General features: G+C 55.2%; 1 protein-coding gene across 2 annotated transcripts in view; it reads right to left on the bottom strand.

Moving 5' to 3' along the window:
* LOC110496395 (AT-rich interactive domain-containing protein 1A) overlaps window positions 1–21108 on the bottom strand; it is a 112150-nt gene that overhangs the window by 21389 nt on the left and 69653 nt on the right. For both annotated transcript variants that reach the window (XM_021572270.2, XM_021572271.2), the window contains exons 5-7: window positions 1681–1921; window positions 1374–1463; window positions 979–1149 (exon numbers count right to left, since the gene is read on the bottom strand). In XM_021572270.2, the coding sequence (XP_021427945.2) occupies window positions 979–1149; window positions 1374–1463; window positions 1681–1921 (502 nt within the window). The remainder of the gene's footprint in view (window positions 1–978; window positions 1150–1373; window positions 1464–1680; window positions 1922–21108) is intronic.

Here is a 21108-nt window from a genome sequence, read left to right as displayed (position 1 = left end):
AAAAATGGCTGTGTTCTTTTGTGACTAGGTGCAGACCTAACATAATCGTTTGGTGTGCTTTCGTCATAAAGCCTTTTTGAAATCGGACACTGTTGTGGGATTAACAACAAGTTTATCTTTGAGGAATTCTAATTATGAGATTTCTGTTGTTTGAATTTGGTGCCCTACACTTTTACTGGATGTTGGTCAGGTGGAACGTTAGCAGGTTAGTCTCCTTTTAACTGGTTAGTCTCCTTTTAACTGGTTAGTCTCCTTTTAACCCGGTTAGTCTCCTTTTAACTGGTTAGTCTCCTTTTCACCCGGTTAGTCTCCCTTTAACCGGTTAGTCTCCTTTTAACCCGGTTAGTCTCTTTTTAACCCGGTTAGTCTCCTTTTAACCGGTAAGTCTCTTTTTAACCGGTTAGTCTCCTTTTCACCGGGTAGTCTTTTTTTAACCGGGTTAGTCTCCTTTTAACTGGTTAGTCTCCTTTTAACCCGGTTAGTCTCCTTTTAACTGGTTAGTCTCCTTTTCACCCGGTTAGTCTCCCTTTAACCGGTTAGTCTCCTTTTAACCCGGTTAGTCTCTTTTTAACCCGGTTAGTCTCCTTTTAACCGGTAAGTCTCTTTTTAACCGGTTAGTCTCCTTTTAACCGGGTAGTCTTTTTTTAACCGGGTTAGTCTCCTTTTAACTGGTTAGTCTTCTTTTAACTGGTTAGTCTCTTTTTAACCGGTTAGTCTCTTTTTAACCAGGTTAGTCTCCTTTTAACTGGTTAGTCTCCTTTTAACCGGTTAGTCTCTTTTTAACCAGGTTAGTCTCCTTTTAACCGGTTAGTCTCTTTTTAAACAGGTTAGTCTCCTTTTAACAGGTTAGTCTCCTTTTAACAGGTTAGTTTCCTTTTAACCAGGTTCGTCTCCTTTTCAAGAGAGACCTGGAATCATTAAGCGGGACAGAACCAACTTAATGATTTCATTGTGTACAAGCTGTGTACGGGGCCTCACCTTGTGGTCCGTACTGTCCACCCTGAGGGCCGTAGTTCCCCATGGAGTTGTTCTGAGGGTAGGGCCCCATCCCAGGAAGCATCTGGCCTCCCGATGACTGGCGAGGGGATAAGGCGGAGCCAGGTTGCTGCGGCGACCCGTGGGGAGGCATCTGGGGGTTACGCATGTACACTACAAAAGACAGAGAGGGAGAGATGGAGAGGAAAAGGTTAGCTATACTCTTTCATAGCCATACAAGTGTAGTTCCATTTCCTAAAACCCTATCAAGGTCGGGTGTTGAATGTCAGTCAGTCCTTATCCAAACAAACCATAAGAAAGAAAGGTGATTTGTAGATCGTTCAGGCTGCAGTCAGGGTAGTCGATCTCAAACACCACCTATATCTTTTCATACTCACCCCTGTCCTGGCCCATGGCTGACTGGCCCATGGATGTGTGGAGAATGCCGTCTGAATGGACGCTGGGCGGCCGGGGAGGCATCTGGTTACCTGCGGGATGACATCAGAGAGATTCAGACACACGCTGGGAATCATAAAAAACAGACCATGCTTCTCTTTCGTACAACAAACGCTGTGGTTGACAACAAACGCTGTGGTTTACACCAGCTTAAGGAAGCTGGACGTGTACTATGTGGTAGATTACTGCTTCTCTCTGAAAACCAGTGGCTCTATCATGTGTGTAGCTCTAATCTCTTTCTCTACCCACCTGGCACAGCAGCAGGTGAGAGGGGCCCGGAGCGCGAGGGGGTGACGCTGGCAGGGGAGCCCACGGGGGAGGGGGAGGGCCCGCGGATGCCAGGCAAGTGGGGCGAGGTGTGAGGGGAGAAGGGTGACTGGGCGGGGTTACTCTGTTCCCCCTGGCTACTGGACACCCCCGACGTGCTGACCCCCGGACTCAGAGCCCCCTCTGTACCCGTCGGCAGGTCATCTATGGAACCAGAGAGGTCCTGGAACAAGAGAGAGGGGAGAATTATAACCACAGAATTAAATAGAACACTAGGAAGTCTGACTGGAGAGACAGGATTCATTTGGAACATTTTGGTTACACAGCGTTAATGTTCACCTGGCTACTGAGGGTTGAACAGCTCAGACATATTGGGCAGCAAAAGTCAACAGTCACCTCATCTGTCCAAAGTCTACAGAGAGGATCCACATGACCAGAGTCCAGCAAATAAGACAACAGACCAGGGATTCCGTTAGCCGCTAAAATGTTGGCTTTTGTGCGTATTTTTAAAAAAAAATACAAAAATCGGAATTAAAATGTAAAAGTTCAAATTCAACTAATGCGAGAGCACCAGCCGCTGCCATATAGACACATTGATACACCGTAATCATTGACAGCTGAATAGCCTGAATGAGAGAATGGAGGAGACGGCCCAATGCAGCCGTTGACCTAGAACTTCCGCTGTCAACTAAGTCAAAATACATAAGGCTGACAACAACAAAAAATGTTGAAAATATACGGATGAAAATGCTGGTAGTCTCAAACAAATTCACCCGTCTCCTCAGCCTGTCTGCCTTCCTAGATCTGTCTTGACTTGACCTATCAGGAGTGAAGTGCAACATTGTATCAAATCAATCCCCTGGACCCTGCCAGAAGCCATCTCTAGGGAAGTTGCAACATAGTATCAAGTATCCCAGACTTCCCAGCACCAGTGAGCTCGGGAGAGACAGTTGTCTTTGCTGAAGGTATTTTATGATGTTGATATGAAGCTATTTTGCTCTTTCACACGAGGCTTGGTTATTACCAGGGGAGGAGATTGTTGGAAAGATTTCCCAAATAGCCTAATTCTTCCTCACAGTAGGCCTATCAATCGCAATATATGTTTTAAAAACAGACTTCCTGTGTGAGGTGAATCAAAAAAAGACAGACGCTCAGCTTATTAGTGGTGGATGTGGTGAGATAAGACAAACAGAAATCCCCAAATGGGCATTTTCAGGACAGAGACACATCTTCGCCACACACCCCTACCTTTCTTCTTGTCTCAACATTTTAAAGATGATACACAAGACACATTACCGTCGCACCTATTTCAGATGCTTTTCACTGACCGTGACAACCCAGTCACCAGCGAGGCCTTCTGCCAACGCGGCTGTCGGTGAAAGAAACCCACATCCTGTTCTATTGGTTTTCATAACAACTCTCTTTCCTTGTCCTCAAGACAAAGACACAATCCCAGTCATATTACCATGGCAAAACTTCCTAGTCGTTCCATCTTTAGATTCAGCCTCTTCCTGAACGTGACAGATGTTTTATTTCGGTCATATACCTCAGGTGCGGTGTTTGGAACGGAGTTGTCTGCCAATTGTATTTTGTCAAATGTTTGAAAATGATGTTTTATTGTCCTCTTCATGTCAGGAGTTGCATGGTTTGTTAAGATTAATTGCCGTAATTTAAATATGACTTCTGTCATTCTGAGCATCATGGGTGCCTATGCATATAAGCCCGGCAAATGTCAAATATGGACGGATACGTTGTCCGTCAAATATGGACGGATACAACCCTGCTACAACCCTGATACAACTCTGCTACAACCCTGCTACAACCCTGATACAACCCTGATACAACTCTGCTACAGCCCTGCTACAACCCTGATACAGCCCTGCTACAACCCTGCTACAACCCTGCTACAACCCTGATACAACCCTGCTACAACCCTGATACAACTCTGCTACAACCCTGCTACAGCCCTGCTACAACCCTGATACAGCCCTGATACAACTCTGCTACAACCCTGCTACAGCCCTGCTACAACCCTGATACAGCCCTGCTACAACCCTGCTACAACCCTGATACAACCCTGCTACAACCCTGCTACAACTCTGCTACAGCCCTGCTACAACCCTGATACAGCCCTGCTACAACCCTGCTACAACCCTGATACAACCCTGCTACAACCCTGATACAACTCTGCTACAACCCTGATACAACCCTGCTACAACCCTGCTACAACCCTGATACAGCCCTGCTACAACCCTGCTACAACCCTGCTACAACTCTGCTACAACCCTGATACAACTCTGCTACAACCCTGATACAACCCTGCTACAGCCCTGCTACAGCCCTGATACAACCCTGATACAACCCTGATACAACCCTGATACAGCCTTGATACAGCCCTGATACAACCCCCACCAGATCACTTTAGAGAGGCTGTGGGATCCATCTCAGCAGAAACACAATCTGTTGTCTGGCTACTCAAAACACACGGTGGAGCTAAAACATCTCTCCGGTTGAGAATCAAGGCTCTAATCCGTGATGTGGTCATGATGTTGGCAGGAGAGGTGATTGTGTTTGAACAGGAAGAAGAGTTGTTTACACACACTGTCTGTAGTCACGTGTAGTCAAGTTGTCTGCCAATTGTATTTTGTCAAATGTTTGAAAATGATGTTTTATTGTCCTCTTCATGTCAGGAGTTGCATGGTTTGTTAAGATTAATTGCCGTAATTTAAATATGACTTCTGTCATTCTGAGCATCATGGGTGCCTATGCATATAAGCCCGGCAAATGTCAAATATGGACGGATACGTTGTCCGTCAAATATGGACGGATACAACCCTGCTACAACCCTGCTACAACCCTGATACAACCCTGATACAACTCTGCTACAGCCCTGCTACAACCCTGATACAGCCCTGCTACAACCCTGCTACAACCCTGCTACAACCCTGCTACAACCCTGCTACAACCCTGCTACAACCCTGCTACAGCCCTGCTACAACCCTGATACAGCCCTGATACAACCCTGCTACAGCCCTGCTACAACCCTGATACAGCCCTGCTACAACCCTGATACAACCCTGCTACAACCCTGCTACAACTCTGCTACAGCCCTGCTACAACCCTGATACAGCCCTACTACAACCCTGCTACAACCCTGATACAACCCTGCTACAACTCTGCTACAACCCTGATACAACCCTGCTACAACCCTGCTACAACCCTGATACAGCCCTGCTACAACCCTGATACAACCCTGCTACAACTCTGCTACAACCCTGATACAACTCTGCTACAACCCTGATACAACCCTGCTACAGCCCTGATACAGCCCTGATACAACCCTGATACAGCCCTGATACAACCCTGATACAACCCTGATACAACCCTGATACAGCCTTGATACAACCCTGATACAGCCCTGATACAACCCTGATACAGCCTTGATACAGCCCTGATACAACCCTGCTACAGCCCTGATACAACCCTGATACAACCCTGATACAACCCTGATACAACCCTGATACAGCCCTGATACAGCCCTGATACAGCCCTGATACAACCCTGATACAACCCTGATACAGCCCTGATACAGCCCTGATACAACCCCCACCAGATCACTTTAGAGAGGCTGTGGGATCCATCTCAGCAGAAACACAATCTGTTGTCTGGCTACTCAAAACACACGGTGGAGCTAAAACATCTCTCCGGTTGAGAATCAAGGCTCTAATCCGTGATGTGGTCATGATGTTGGCAGGAGAGGTGATTGTGTTTGAACAGGAAGAAGAGTTGTTTACACACACTGTCTGTAGTCACGTGGATCCCATGTGGTTGTCTCCTCTAACAGCTAGCTAGCTCATCTGACTGTCACAGAGAGGGAAGGATGGAGGGGAGGGGAGAGGAGGGGAGGGGAGAGGAGGGAAGGGGAAAAAAAACACTCCCTGGAAGGTGGCCAAGTATTCCCACAAAAATGTCACTCTGTGGCAGGCACAGAGGCTGGCTGCGGCCCCAAAGCCGGCGGTATTCAAGTTGAAACGACGCCCAATGCTATTTTTGGACCGTGACCTGATGGAGGCACCCCAGAGAGACCGACAGAAGGAGGACGATGATTCAGGAACCATCGCCTCCACCCCTCTTGCTCTCATTCTCTCCCTTCATGCCCCTACCAGCAGAGCTGTGAATGCCGTGACCCAACGCATGAACATGTCATTGTGAGCATGTGTGTGTGTGTGTCTATGAGTGCACCCATGTGTGAGCCACAGGAGAGGTGGGGAGTGTGTCTGCGTGTGTAATTCTAGTCATTACATTGAGTTTGTATGTGTGTGTGTTTCTGTGAGCAACCCAGGGGGCGCAAGTCTACAGCAAAAGAAAACCGCTCAGATCAGAAAGCGAGGAGGCATCCCTGGTTAAAGAGCCGTGTCAGGATCAGCTGACACCCACCCACCCTCCCCCCCCCCCCCCCTCTGGGCACAGAACAGCATCACAAGACCAATCATCTGACAGCAGGCAGAAAGAGAGAGGCAGCTCAGGTAAAGCCGTCCTTGTTACATTCTGCCCAGGGCCCAGCCCCAGGCCTGCCTACCTGGGCCCTACTCAGTCTCCCAGAGAGAGAGAAAGAGAAATTCCATCCCCATCCCACCAAGGCCACAGGGGTAGGGGTCATAGGTTAACCCCCTAAGGCTGTGCTCTGTAGTCTTACCTCATTGAGAGGTCACATACATAGACAGGAGTCAGGACTATAGAGACATTCAGCAAGACAAGGAAGCAGGGGTCACAAATCTGCATTTAAAAAGAAAAACATGCAAAAATCTGCGTTTTAATAAACCATTTCCTCTGCGTTTTAATAAACCATTTCCTCTGCGTTTTAATAAACCATTTCCTCTGCGTTTTAATAAACCATTTCAGCTGCGTTTTAATAAACCATTTCCTCTGCGTTTTAATAAACCATTTCCTCTGCGTTTTAATAAACCATTTCCTCTGCGTTTTAATAAACCATTTCCTCTGCGTTTTAATAAACCATTTCCTCTGCGTTTTAATAAACCATTTCCTCTGCGTTTTAATAAACCATTTCCTCTGCGTTTTAATAAACCATTTCAGCTGCGTTTTAATAAACCATTTCAGCTGCGTTTTAATAAACCATTTCCTCTGCGTTTTAATAAACCATTTCCTCTGCGTTTTAATAAACCATTTCCTCTGCGTTTTAATAAACCATTTCCTCTGCGTTTTAATAAACCATTTCCTCTGCGTTTTAATAAACCATTTCCTCTGCGTTTTAATAAACCATTTCCTCTGCGTTTTAATAAACCATTTCCTCTGCGTTTTAATAAACCATTTCCTCTGCGTTTTAATAAACCATTTCAGCTGCGTTTTAATAAACCATTTCAGCTGCGTTTTAATAAACCATTTCCTCTGCGTTTTAATAAACCATTTCCTCTGCGTTTTAATAAACCATTTCCTCTGCGTTTTAATAAACCATTTCAGCTGCGTTTTAATAAACCATTTCAGCTGCGTTTTAATAAACCATTTCAGCTGCGTTTTAATAAACCATTTCCTCTGCGTTTTAATAAACCATTTCCTCTGCGTTTTAATAAACCATTTCCTCTGCGTTTTAATAAACCATTTCAGCTGCGTTTTAATAAACCATTTCCTCTGCGTTTTAATAAACCATTTCCTCTGCGTTTTAATAAACCATTTCAGCTGCGTTTTAATAAACCATTTCAGCTGCGTTTTAATAAACCATTTCAGCTGCGTTTTAATAAACCATTTCCTCTGCGTTTTAATAAACCATTTCAGCTGCGTTTTAATAAACCATTTCAGCTGCGTTTTAATAAACCATTTCAGCTGCGTTTTAATAAACCATTTCAGCTGCGTTTTAATAAACCATTTCAGCTGCGTTTTAATAAACCATTTCAGCTGCGTTTTAATAAACCATTTCAGCTGCGTTTTAATAAACCATTTCAGCTGCGTTTTAATAAACCATTTCAGCTGCGTTTTAATAAACCATTTCCTCTGCGTTTTAATAAACCATTTCCTCTGCGTTTTAATAAACCATTTCCTCTGCGTTTTAATAAACCATTTCCTCTGCGTTTTAATAAACCATTTCCTCTGCGTTTTAATAAACCATTTCCTCTGCGTTTTAATAAACCATTTCCTCTGCGTTTTAATAAACCATTTCCTCTGCGTTTTAATAAACCATTTCAGCTGCGTTTTATATTTAAAGTCAACAGTGTTTTTTTGCTTCAATAGAGTGATCAGGGACGTGCAACTATAGTTTTCCTTCCCGGAAGAGACATTAATGCAACACATTCAGCAGAAAATAGCTTCCTATTCATCAGATGACAACAGAAATACAACGCTATTTGCTGGCAGCCACACAAGTAAATGAGCTTACAATGAAATACCAAGGTATTTTTAGTCAAAACAATGCATGGCCGTCAAATTGATAATGTTTAACATAGAAACATGTAGCCATCTACATTGCCTAATGTTTTGCTTGAGGTTAATCTTGCATTTTACCACAGAAAAGTAGACTAGACCGCAAAAAGTACCACAGAAAAGTAGACTAGACCGCGAAAAGTACCACAGAAAAGTAGACTAGACCGCAAAAAGTACCACAGAAAAGTAGACTAGACCGCGAAAAGTACCACAGAAAAGTAGACTAGACCGCAAAAAGTACCACAGAAAAGTAGACTAGACCGCGAAAAGTACCACAGAAAAGTAGACTGGACCGCAAAAAGTACCACAGAAAAGTAGACTGGACCGCAAAAAGTACCACAGAAAAGTAGCTTTTATCGTTTTTTTCTGAGTGAAAGACGCTGAATTCTGTGTTAACACGACCGCTGGGAAGGGAGACACTGAATTCTGTGTTAACACGACCGCTGGGAAGGGAGACACTGAATGTGACGAGAGGAAAGGTCCTCCTAGTGTGGAGCTCAGACAGAGAACTGAATAAACAGTTATTGCACACACACACACACACCCTCCTTAAAATTCCCCAATCCTCTCCCCACAACCAAAGCTGTTATCCCTGGATACAGCCAGCGCTGTGTGTACGCACACGCACACACACACACACACAGCTTCTCCCACTCTGCAGCCAGTCATTGATTTTTCCCCAAATCGATATTAGCAGCAGCAGCCCTGAGAGAGAGAGAGAGAGCCCTGAGAGAGAGAGAGAGAGAGAGAGAGCCCTGAGAGAGAGAGAGCCCTGAGAGAGAGAGAGCCCTGAGAGAGAGCCCTGAGAGAGAGAGAGCCCAGAGAGAGAGAGAGCCCTGAGAGAGAGAGAAAGCCCTGAGAGAGAAAGCCCTGAGAGAGAGAGAGCCCTAAGAGAGAGAGAGAGCCCTGAGAGAGAGAGAGAGCCCTGAGAGAGAGCCCTGAGAGAGAGAGAGACCTCTGAGAGAGAGACCTGAGACAGAGAGAGCGAGCAATAAAGATAAAGAGAGCCCTGGGAGAGAGAAAGAGAGACCTGAGAGAGAGAGAGGGACCTGAGAGAGAGAGAAAGCCCCGAGCACAGAGAGATAGCGAGCGAGCACAGAGAGATAGCGATCGAGCACAGAGATAGCGAGCGAGCACAGAGATAGCGAGCGAGCACAGAGAGAGCGAGCGAGCGAGCAGAGAGAGCGAGCATGCACAGAGAGAGAGCGAGCGAGCACAGAGAGAGAGAGAGCGAGCACAGAGAGAGAGCGAGCGAGCACAGAGAGAGAGCGAGCGAGCACAGAGAGAGAGCGAGCGAGCACAGAGAGAGAGCGAGCGAGCACAGAGAGAGCGAGCACAGAGAGAGCACAGAGAGAGCACAGAGAGAGAGCGAGCGAGCACAGACAGAGAGAGCGAGCGAGCACAGAGAGAGAGCGAGCGAGCACAGAGAGATAGCGAGCGAGCACAGAGAGATAGCGAGCGAGCACAGAGAGATAGCGAGCGAGCGAGCAGACAGAGAGAGCGAGCGAGCACAGACAGAGAGAGCGAGCGAGCACAGAGATAGCGAGCGAGCACAGAGAGAGAGAGAGCACAGAGAGAGCGAGCACAGAGAGAGCGAGCACAGAGAGAGCGAGCGAGCACAGACAGAGAGCGAGCGAGCACAGACAGAGAGAGCGAGCGAGCACAGAGAGAGAGAGCGAGCGGGCACAGAGAGAGAGAGCACAGAGAGAGAGAGAGCGAGCACAGAGAGAGAGAGAGCGAGCGAGCACAGAGAGAGAGAGAGAAAGAGAGAGAGAGAGCGAGCACAGAGAGAGAGAGAGAGCGAGCACAGAGAGAGAAAGAGAGAGAGTGAGCACAGAGAGAGAGAGAGCAAGCACTGGGAGAGAGAGAGCGAGCACTGGGGGAGAGAGCCCTGAGAGAGAGAGCAAGCCTTGCGAGAGAGAGAGAGCGAGCCCTGAGAGAGAGCGAGCCCTGAGAGAGAGCCTTGCGAAAGAGAGAGAGAGAGACTTGCGAAAGAGAGAGAGAGAGACTTGCGAAAGAGAGAGAGAGAGAGCCTTGCGAAAGAGAGACTTGCGAAAGAGAGAGAGAGCCTTGCGAAAGAGAGAGAGAGAGAGCCTTGCGAGAGAGAGAGGGCCTTGCGAGAGAGAGAGGGCCTTGCGAGAGAGAGAGGGCCTTGCGAGAGAGAGAGGGCCTTGCGAGAGAGAGAGGGCCTTGCGAGAGAGAGAGGGCCTTGCGAGAGAGAGAGAAGGCCTTGCAAAAGAGAGAGAGCCTTGCGAAAGAGAGAGAGAAGGCCTTGCGAAAGAGAGAGAGGGCCTTGCGAAAGAGAGAGAGAGGGCCTTGCGAAAGAGAGAGAGAGAGCCTTGCGAGAGAGAGAGAGCCTTGCGAGAGAGAGAGAGCCTTGCGAGAGAGAGAGAGCCTTGCGAGAGAGAGAGAGCCTTGCGAGAGAGAGAGAAACTTGCGGGAGAGAGAGCCTTGAGAGAGAGAGAAAGCCTTGCGAGAGAGAGCCTTGCGAAAGAGAGAGGGCCTTGAGAGAGAGACGGCCTTGCGAGAGAGAGAGCGCCATGCGAGAGAGAGACAAAGAGCACAGAGAGAGAGCGAGCGAGCACAGAGAGAGAGCAAGCAAGCACAGAGGGAGAGCAAGCAAGCACAGAGGGAGGGCAAGCGAGCGAGCACAGAGAGAGCGAGCACAGAGCGAGTAGAGAGAGAGCGAGCACAGAGAGAGAGAGAGAGCCAGCACAGAGAGAGAGAGCCACGAGAGAGAGCGAGGACCTTGCGAGAGAGAGGGCCTTGAGAGAGAGAGAGAGAGAGAGGGCCTTGCGAGAGAGAGAGCGCCATGCGAGAGAGAGAGAGCGCCTTGCGAGAGAGAGAGAAAGAGCACAGAGAGAGAACGAGCGAGCACAGAGAGAGAGCAAGCAAGCACAGAGGGAGAGCGAGCGAGCACAGACAGAGAGAGCGAGCGAGCACAGACAGAGAGAGCGAGCGAGCATAGACAGAGAGAGCGAGCGAGCACAGACAGAGAGAGCGAGCGAGCACAGAGAGAGCGAGCGAGCACAGACAGAGAGAGCGAGCGAGCACAGACAGAGAGAGCGAGCGAGCACAGACAGAGAGCGAGCGAGCACAGACAGAGAGAGCGAGCGAGCACAGAGAGAGAGAGCAAGCGAGCACAGACAGAGAGAGAGCGAGCGAGCACAGACAGAGTGAGAGCACAGACAGAGAGAGAGAGAGCGAGCGATCACAGACAGAGAGAGCGAGCGAGCAGACAGAGAGCGAGCGATCACAGACAGAGAGAGCAAGCGATCACAGACAGAGAGAGAGAGCGAGCACAGACAGAGAGAGCGAGTGATCATAGACAGAGAGAGCGAGCGAGCGATCACAGACAGAGAGAACGAGCGAGCGATCACAGACAGAGAGAGCGAGCGATCATAGACAGAGAGAGCGAGCGAGCACAGACAGAGAGAGCGAGCGAGCGAGCAGACAGAGAGAGCGAGCGAGCACAGACAGAGAGAGCGAGCGAGCACAGACAGAGAGAGCGAGCGAGCACAGACAGAGAGAGCGAGAGCACAGACAGAGAGAGCGAGCGAGCACAGACAGAGAGAGCGAGCAACGACAGAGCGAGCGAGCAACGACAGAGAGAGCGAGCGAGCAACGACAGAGAGAGCGAGCACAGAGAGAGCGAGCGAAGGAGCACAGACAGAGAGAGCGAGCGAGCACAGAGAGAGCGAGCGAGCAACGACAGAGAGAGCGAGCGAGCAACGACAGAGAGAGCGAGCAACGACAGAGAGAGCGAGCGAGCAACGACAGAGAGAGCGAGCGAGCAACGACAGAGAGAGCGAGCGAGCACAGACAGAGAGAGCGAGCGAGCACAGACAGAGAGGGCGAGCGAGCACAGAGAGAGCGAGCGAGCAACGACAGAGAGAGCGAGCGAGCAACGACAGAGAGAGCGAGCGAGCAACTACAGAGAGAGCGAGCGAGCAACGACAGAGAGAGAGAGAGCGAGCGAGCACAGAGAGAGAGTGGGCGAGCACATAGAGAGAGCACAGAGAGAGAGAGCCACGAGAGAGAGCGAGGGCCTTGCGAGAGAGAGAGAGGGCCTTGCGAGAGAGAGAGAGGGCCTTGCGAGAGAGAGAGAGGGCCTTGCGAGAGAGAGAGAGGGCCTTGCGAGAGAGAGAGAGGGCCTTGCGAGAGAGAGAGAGGGCCTTGCGAGAGAGAGAGAGGGCCTTGCGAGAGAGAGAGAGGGCCTTGCGAGAGAGAGAGAGGGCCTTGCGAGAGAGAGAGAGGACCTTGCGAGAGAGAGAGAGGACCTTGCGAGAGAGAGAGTGCCATGCGAGAGAGAGAGAGGACCTTGCGAGAGAGAGAGTGCAATGCGAGAGAGAGAGAGCGTCATGCGAGAGAGAGAGAGAGATCACAGACAGATCACAGACAGATAGAGCGAGCGATCACAGACAGAGAGAGCGAGCAATGACAGAGAGAGCGAGCGAGCGATCATAGACAGAGAGAGCGAGCGAGCACAGACAGAGAGAGCGAGCGAGCACAGACAGAGAGAGCGAGCGAGCACAGACAGAGAGAGCGAGCGAGCACAGACAGAGAGAGCGAGCGAGCACAGACAGAGAGAGCGAGCGAGCACAGACAGAGAGAGCGAGCGAGCACAGACAGAGAGAGCGAGCGAGCACAGAGAGAGAGAGCGAGCGAGCACAGACAGAGAGAGCGAGAGCACAGACAGAGAGAGAGCGAGCGAGCACAGACAGAGAGAGAGCACAGACAGAGAGAGAGAGAGAGCGAGCGATCACAGACAGAGAGAGCGAGCGAGCAGACAGAGAGCGAGCGATCACAGACAGAGAGAGCAAGCGATCACAGACAGAGAGAGAGAGCGATCACAGACAGAGAGAGAGAGCGAGCACAGACAGAGAGAGCGAGCGATCATAGACAGAGAGAGCGAGTGAGCGATCACAGACAGAGAGAACGAGCGAGCGATCACAGACAGAGAGAGCGCGCAATCACAGACAGAGAGAGCGAGCGATCACAGACAGAGAGAGCGAGCGATCATAGACAGAGAGAGCGAGCGAGCACAGACAGAGAGAGCGAGCGAGCACAGACAGAGAGAGCGAGCGAGCACAGACAGAGAGAGCGAGCGAGCACAGACAGAGAGAGCGAGCGAGCACAGACAGAGAGAGCGAGCAACGACAGAGAGAGCGAGCGAGCAACGACAGAGAGAGCGAGCACAGAGAGAGCGAGCGAAGGAGCACAGACAGAGAGAGCGAGCGAGCACAGAGAGAGCGAGCGAGCAACGACAGAGAGAGCGAGCGAGCAACGACAGAGAGAGCGAGCGAGCAACGACAGAGAGAGCGAGCGAGCAACGACAGAGAGAGCGAGCGAGCAACGACAGAGAGAGCGAGCGAGCACAGACAGAGAGAGCGAGCGAGCACAGACAGAGAGAGCGAGCGAGCACAGAGAGAGCGAGCGAGCAACGACAGAGAGAGCGAGCGAGCAACGACAGAGAGAGCGAGCGAGCAACGACAGAGAGAGCGAGCGAGCAACGACAGAGAGAGCGAGCAGAGACAGAGAGAGCGAGCGAGCACAGACAGAGAGAGCGAGCGAGCACAGACAGAGAGAGAGAGCATTGGGAGAGAGCGAGCACAGAGAGAGCGAGCACAAAGAGAGCGAGCACAGAGAGAGAGAGCGAACGAGCACAGAGAGAGAGTGGGCGAGCACATAGAGAGAGCACAGAGAGAGAGAGCGAACGAGCACAGAGAGAGAGTGGGCGAGCACATAGAGAGAGCACAGAGAGAGAGAGCCACGAGAGAGAGAGAGCTCCCCGAGAGAGAGGGCCTTGCGAGAGAGAGAGAGAGGGCCTTGCGAGAGAGAGAGAGGGCCTTGCGAGAGAGAGAGAGAGAGAGGGCCTTGCGAGAGAGAGAGAGGGCCTTGCGAGAGAGAGAGAGGGCCTTGCGAGAGAGAGAGAGGGCCTTGCGAGAGAGAGAGAGAGGGCCTTGCGAGAGAGAGAGAGAGGGCCTTGCGAGAGAGAGAGGGCCTTGCGAGAGAGAGAAAGGGCCTTGAGAGTGAGAGAGACGGCCTTGCGAGTGAGAGAGACGGCCTTGCGAGAGAGAGAGGGCCTTGCGAGAGAGAGAGTGCCATGCGAGAGAGAGAGAGCGTCATGCGAGAGAGAGAGAGAGAGATCACAGACAGATCACAGACAGAGAGAGCGAGCGATCACAGAAAGAGAGAGCGAGCAATGACAGAGAGAGCGAGCGAGCGATCATAGACAGAGAGAGCGAGCGAGCGATCATAGACAGAGAGAGCGAGCGAGCACAGACAGAGAGAGCGAGCGAGCGAGCGAGCGAGCAGACAGAGAGAGCGAGCGAGCACAGAGAGAGCGAGCGAGCACAGAGAGAGCGAGCGAGCACAGAGAGAGCGAGCGAGCACAGACAGAGAGAGCGAGCGAGCACAGACAGAGAGAGCGAGCGAGCACAGAGAGAGAGAGCGAGCGAGCACAGACAGAGAGCGAGAGCACAGACAGAGAGAGAGCGAGCGAGCATTGACAGAGAGAGAGCACTGACAGAGAGAGAGAGAGCGAGCGATCACTCACAGAGAGAGAGAGCGAGCACAGACAGAGAGAGCGAGCGAGCACAGAAAGAGAGAGCGAGCGAGCACAGAGAGAGCGAGCGAGCACAGACAGAGAGAGCGGGCGAGCACAGACAGAGAGAGCGAGCGAGCACAGACAGAGAGAGCGAGCGAGCACAGACAGAGAGAGCGAGAGCACAGACAGAGAGAGAGCGAGCGAGCACAGACAGAGAGAGAGCACAGACAGAGAGAGAGAGCGAGCGATCACAGACAGAGAGAGCGAGCGAGCACAGACAGAGAGCGAGCGATCACAGACAGAGAGAGCAAGCGATCACAGACAGAGAGAGCGAGCACAGACAGAGAGAGCGAGCGAGCACAGACAGAGAGAGCGAGCGAGCACAGACAGAGAGAGCGAGCGAGCACAGACAGAGAGAGCGAGCGAGCACAGACAAAGAGAGCGAGCGAGCACAGACAGACAGAGCGAGCAACGACAGAGAGAGAGAGCGAGCAACGACAGAGAGAGCGAGCGAGCAACGACAGAGAGAGCGAGTACAGAGAGAGAGAGAGCGAACACAGACAGAGCGAGCGAGCACAGACAGAGAGAGTGAGCGAGCACAGACAGAGAGAGCAAGCGAGCAACGACAGAGAGAGCGAGCGAGCAACGACAGAGAAAGCGAGCGAGCAACGACAGAGAGAGCGAGCAGAGACAGAGAGAGCGAGCGAGCACAGAGACAGAGAGACCGAGCGCCCTGAGAGAGAGAGAGAGAGCGCCCCGAGAGAGAGAGCGAGCCGAGAGCGAGCGCCCCGAGAGCGAGCGCCCCGGCGAGCGCCCCGAGAGAGAGAGAGCCGAGAGAGAGAGAGCCGAGAGAGAGAGAGAGCGAGCCGAGAGCGAGCGCCCCGGCGAGTGCCCCGAGAGAGAGAGAGCGAGCGCCCCGAGAGAGAGAGAGCCGAGAGAGAGAGAGAGAGCGTGCGCCCCGAGAGAGAGCGTGCGCCCCGAGAGAGAGCGAGCCGAGAGACAGCGAGCCGAGAGAGACAGTGAGCTGAGAGCGAGAGACAGCGAGCCGAGAGCGAGCGAGCGCCCCGAGAGAGAGAGAACGAGCGCCCCGAGAGAGAGAGAGAGAGCGAACGCCCCGAAAGAGAGAGAGAGAGAGAGCGCCCCGAGAGAGAGAGAGCGAGCGCCCTGAGAGAGAGAGAGAGCGAGCGAGCCGAGCGAGAGAGCCGAAAGAGAGAGACCGAGCCGAGAGCGACCGAGCCGAGAGCGACCGCGCCCCGAGAGCAAGCACCCCGGCTAGCGCCCCGAGAGAGAGAGAGCGAGCGCCCCGAGAGAGAGAGAGCGAGCGCCCCGAGAGAGAGAGAGAGAGCGCCCCGAGAGAGAGAGAGCGAGCGCCCCGAGAGAGAGAGACTGAGCGCCCCGAGAGATAGAGAGCGAGCGCCCCGAGAGAGAGAGAGCGAGCGCCCCGAGAGAGAGAGCGAGCGCCCCGAGAAAGAGAGCGAGCGCCCCGAGAGAGAGAGCCGAGAGCGACCGAGCCGAGAGCGACCGAGCCGAGAGCGACCGAGCGAGCCGAGAGCGACCGAGCGAGCCGAGAGCGAGCGCCGAGAGAGAGAGAGAGAGAGCGAGCGCCCCGAGAGAGAGAGAGAGCGAGCGCCCTGAGAGAGAGAGAGCGAACCGAGCGAGAGAGCCGAAAGAGAGAGACCGAGCGGGCCGAGAGAGAGCGAGCGGGCCGAGAGAAAGAGCGATAGAGAGATAGAGAGCGAGCGCCCCGCTCTCTCTCTCGGGGCGCTCGCTCTCTTTCTCGGGGCGCTCGCTCTCTCTCTCGGGGCGCTCGCTCTCTCTCTCTCGGGGCGCTCGCTCTCTATCTCTCTCGAGAGAGAGAGCGAGCCGAGAGAGACAGCGAGCCGAGAGCGAACGAGCGCCCCGAGAGAGAGAGAGAGAGAGCGAGCACCCCGAGAGAGAGAGAGCGAGCGCCCCGAGAGAGAGAGAGCGAGCGCCCCCCGAGAGAGAGAGAGCCGAAAGAGAGAGACCGAGCCGAGAGCGAGCGCCCCGAGAGAGAGAGAGAGCGAGAGAGCCAAAAGAGAGAGACCGAGCCGAGAGCGACCAAGCCGAGAGCGAGCGCCCCGAGAGCGAGCGCCCCGGCGAGAGAGAGAGAGAGCGAGCGCCCCGAGAGAGAGAGAGAGAGAGAGCGAGCACACCGAGAGAGAGAGAGCGAGCGCCCCGAGAGAGAGAGAGAGAGCGAGCGCCCCGAGAGAGAGAGAGAGCGAGCGCCCCGAGAGAGAGAGAGAGCGAGCGCCCCGAGAGAGAGCGAGAGAGAGAGAGAGAGCGCAGCCGAGAGAGAGCCGAGGGCGAGAGAGAGCGAGGGCGAGCACCCCGAGAGAGAGAGCAAGCGTCCCGAGAGAGAGAGCCGAGGGCGAGAGAGAGCGAGGGCGAGCCGAGAGAGAGAGAGCCGAGAGCGCCCCGAGAGAGAGCGAGCCGAGAAAGAGAGAGCGCCCCGAGAGAGAGAGAGAGCGAGCGCCCCGAGAGAGAGAGAGCGAGCGCCCCGAGAGAGAGAGAGAGCGAGCGCCCCGAGAGAGAGCGAGCGCCCCGAGAGAGAAAGAGCCCCGAGAGAGAAAGAGCGAGAGCCCCGAGAGAGAAAGAGCGAGAGCCCCGAGAGAGAAAGAGCGAGAGCCCCGAGAGAGAGAGATCCCCGAGAGAGCGAGCGCCCCGAGAGAGAGAGAGCGAGCGCCCCGAGAGAGAGAGAGAGCGCCCCGAGAGAGAGAGAGCGAGCGCCCCGAGAGAGAGAGCGAGCGAGCGCCCCGAGAGAGAGAGCGAGCGCCCCGAGAGAGAGAGCGAGCGCCCCGAGAGAGAGCGAGCGCCCCGAGATAGAGAGAGAGCGAGCGCCCCGAGAGAGAGCGAGCGAGCGTCCCGAGAAAGAGAGCCGAGGGCGAGAGAGAGCGAGCGTCCCGAGAGAGAGCCGAGGGCGAGAGAGAGCGAGGGCGAGCCGAGAGAGAGAAAGAGAGAGAGAGAGCGAGCGCCGAGAGAGAGAGAGAGAGAGCCGAGAGCGCCCCGAGAGAGAGCGAGCCGAGAGAGAGCGCCCCGAGAGAGAGAGAGAGAGCGAGCGCCCCGAGAGAGAGAGCGAGCGCCCCGAGAGAGAGAGAGCGAGAAACCCCGAGAGAGAGAGAGCGAGCGCCCCGAGAGAGAGAGAGCGAGCGCCCCGAGAGAGAGAGAGCGAGCGCCCCGAGAGAGAGAGCGAGCGCCCCGAGAGAGAGAGAGAGCGCCCCGAGAGAGAGAGAGAGAGAGAGCGAGCGCCCCGAGAGAGAGAGAGAGAGCGCCGAGAGAGAGAGCGAGCACCCAGAGATAGAGAGCGAGTGCCCCGAGAGAGAGAGCGAGCGCCCCGAGAGAGAGAGAGAGAGAGAGCGAGAGCGAGCGCCCCGAGAGAGAGAGAGCGAGCGCCCCGAGAGAGAGAGAGCGAGCGCCCCGAGAGAGAGAGAGCGAGCGCCCCGAGAGAGAGAGAGCGAGCGCCCCGAGAGAGAGAGAGAGAGCGCCCCGAGAGAGAGAGAGAGCGAGCGCCCCGAGAGAGAGAGCGAGAGCCCCGAGAGAGAGCGAGCCAAGAGAGAGAGAGCGAGCCGAGAGAGAAAGAGCGAGCGGGCCGAGAGAGAAAGAGCGAGCGGGCCGAGAGAGAGAGAGATAGAGAGAGAGCGAGCACCCCGAGAGAGAGAGAGCGAGCGCCCCGAGAGAGAGAGAGACAGCGAGCGCCCCGAGAGAGAGAGAGCGAGCGCCCCGAGAGAGAGAGAGCGAAAGCGAGCGCCCCGAGAGAGAGAGAGAGCGAGCGCCCCGAGAGAGAGAGAGAGAGAGCGAGCGCCCCGAGAGAGAGAGAGAGAGAGCGAGCGCCCCGAGAGAGAGAGCGAGCGCCCCGAGAGAGAGAGAGAGAGCGAGCGCCCCGAGAGAGAGAGAGAGAGCGAGCGCCCCGAGAGAGAGAGAGAGAGAGAGAGCGAGCGCCCCGAGAGAGAGAGAGAGCGAGCGCCCCGAGAGAGAGAGAGAGCGAGCGCCCCGAGAGAGAGAGAGAGCGAGCGCCCCGAGAGAGAGAGAGAGAGCGCCCCGAGAGAGAGAGCGAGCCGAGAGCGAGCACCCCGAGAGCGAGCGCCCCGGCGAGCGCCCCGAGAGAGAGAGAGCCGAGAGAGAGCCGAGAGAGAGAGAGAGCGAGCCGAGAGCGAGCGCCCCGGCGAGTGCCCCGAGAGAGAGAGAGCGAGCGCCCCGAGAGAGAGAGAGCCGAGAGAGAGAGCGTGCGCCCCGAGAGAGAGCGAGCCGAGAGACAGCGAGCCGAGAGAGACAGCGAGCTGAGAGCGAGAGACAGCGAGCCGAGAGCGAGCGAGCGCCCCGAGAGAGAGAGAACGAGCGCCCCGAGAGAGAGAGAGAGAGAGCGAACGCCCCGAAAGAGAGAGAGAGAGAGAGCGCCCCGAGAGAGAGAGAGCGAGCGCCCTGAGAGAGAGAGAGAGCGAGCGAGCCGAGCGAGAGAGCCGAAAGAGAGAGACCGAGCCGAGAGCGACCGAGCCGAGAGCGACCGCGCCCCGAGAGCGAGCGCCCCGAGAGAGAGCGAGCGCCCCGAGAGAGAGAGAGCGAGCGCCCCGAGAGAGAGAGAGCGAGCGCCCCGAGAGAGAGAGCGAGCGCCCCGAGAAAGAGAGCGAGCGCCCCGAGAGAGAGAGCCGAGAGCGACCGAGCCGAGAGCGACCGAGCCGAGAGCGACCGAGCCGAGATCAACCGAGCCGAGAGCGACCGAGCCGAGAGCGACCGAGCGAGCCGAGAGCGACCGAGCGAGCCGAGAACGAGCGCCCCGAGAGAGAGAGAGCGAGCGCCCCGAGAGAGAGAGAGCGAGCGCCCCGAGAGAGAGAGAGCGAGCGCCCTGAGAGAGAGAGAGCGAACCGAGCGAGAGAGCCGAAAGAGAGAGACCGAGCGGGCCGAGAGAGAGCGAGCGGGCCTAGAGAGAAAGAGCGAGCGCCCCGAGAGAGAAAGAGCGAGCGCCCCGAGAGAGAGAGCGAGCGCCCCGAGAGAGAGAGAGCGAGCGCCCCGAGAGAGAGAGAGCGAGCGCCCCGAGAGAGAGAGAGCGAGCGCCCCGAGAGAGAGAGAGAGCGAGCGCCCCGAGAGAGAGAGAGAGAGCGAGCGGGCGCCCCGAGAGAGAGAGAACGAGCGCCCCGAGAGAGAGAGAACGAGCGCCCCGAGAGAGAGAGAGAGAGCGAGAGCGACCGAGCCGAGAGCGACCGAGCCGAGAGCGACCGAGCGAGCCGAGAGCCCAGAGAGAGAGAGAGAGCGAGCGCCCCGAGAGAGAGAGCGAGCGCCCTGAGAGAGAGAGAGCGAGCCGAGCGAGAGAGCCGAAAGAGAGAGACCGAGCCGAGAGCGACCGAGCCGAGAGCGAGCACCCCGAGAGCGAGCGCCCCGGCGAGAGAGAGAGAGAGCGCGAGCGCCCCGAGAGAGAGAGAGAGAGCGAGCGCCCCGAGAGAGAGAGCGAGAGAGAGAGAGAGAGCGAGCGCCCCGAGAGAGAGAGAGAGAGAGAGAGCGAGCGCCCCGAGAGAGAGAGAGCGCCCCCCGAGAGAGAGAGAGAGCGCCCCCCGAGAGAGAGAGAGAGCGAGCACACCGAGAGAGAGAGAGAGCGAGCCGAGAGAGACAGCGAGCCGAGAGCGAACGAGCGCCCCGAGAGAGAGAGAGAGAGAGCGAGCACCCCGAGAGAGAGAGAGCGAGCGCCCCGAGAGAGAGAGAGCGAGCGCCCCAAGAGAGAGAGCCCCCCGAGAGAGAGAGAGAGCCGAAAGAGAGAGACCGAGCCGAGAGCGAGCGCCCCGAGAGAGAGAGAGCGCGAGAGAGCCAAAAGAGAGAGACCGAGCCGAGAGCGACCAAGCCGAGAGCGAGCGCCCCGAGAGCGAGCGCCCCGGCGAGAGAGAGAGAGAGCGCGAGCGCCCCGAGAGAGAGAGAGAGAGCGCGAGCGCCCCGAGAGAGAGAGAGCGAGCGCCCCGAGAGAGAGAGAGAGAGCGAGCGCCCCGAGAGAGAGAGAGCGCCCCCCGAGAGAGAGAGCGAGCACACCGAGAGAGAGAGAGCGAGCCGAGAGAGACAGCGAGCCGAGAGCGAGCGAGCGCCTCGAGAGAGAGAGAGAGAGAGAGAGAGAGAGAGAGAGAGAGAGAGAGAGAGAGAGAGAGAGAGAGAGAGAGAGAGAGAGAGAGCACCCCGAGAGAGAGAGCGAGCGCCCCGAGAGAGAGCGAGCGCCCCGAGAGAGAGCGAGAGAGAGCGAGCGCCCCGAGAGAGAGAGAGAGCGAGCGCCCCGAGAGAGAGCGAGAGAGAGAGAGAGCGCAGCCGAGAGAGAGCCGAGGGCGAGAGAGAGCGAGGGCGAGCACCCCGAGAGAGAGAGCGAGCGTCCCGAGAGAGAGAGCCGAGGGCGAGAGAGAGCGAGGGCGAGCCGAGAGAGAGCCGAGAGCGCCCCGAGAGAG

This window comes from Oncorhynchus mykiss, chromosome 18 (genome assembly GCF_013265735.2).
Source record: "Oncorhynchus mykiss isolate Arlee chromosome 18, USDA_OmykA_1.1, whole genome shotgun sequence".
Lineage (NCBI taxonomy): Eukaryota > Metazoa > Chordata > Actinopteri > Salmoniformes > Salmonidae > Oncorhynchus > Oncorhynchus mykiss.
The sequence above is the reverse complement of the archived record's forward strand: the minus strand, read 5'-3'. Positions and strand labels throughout refer to the sequence as shown.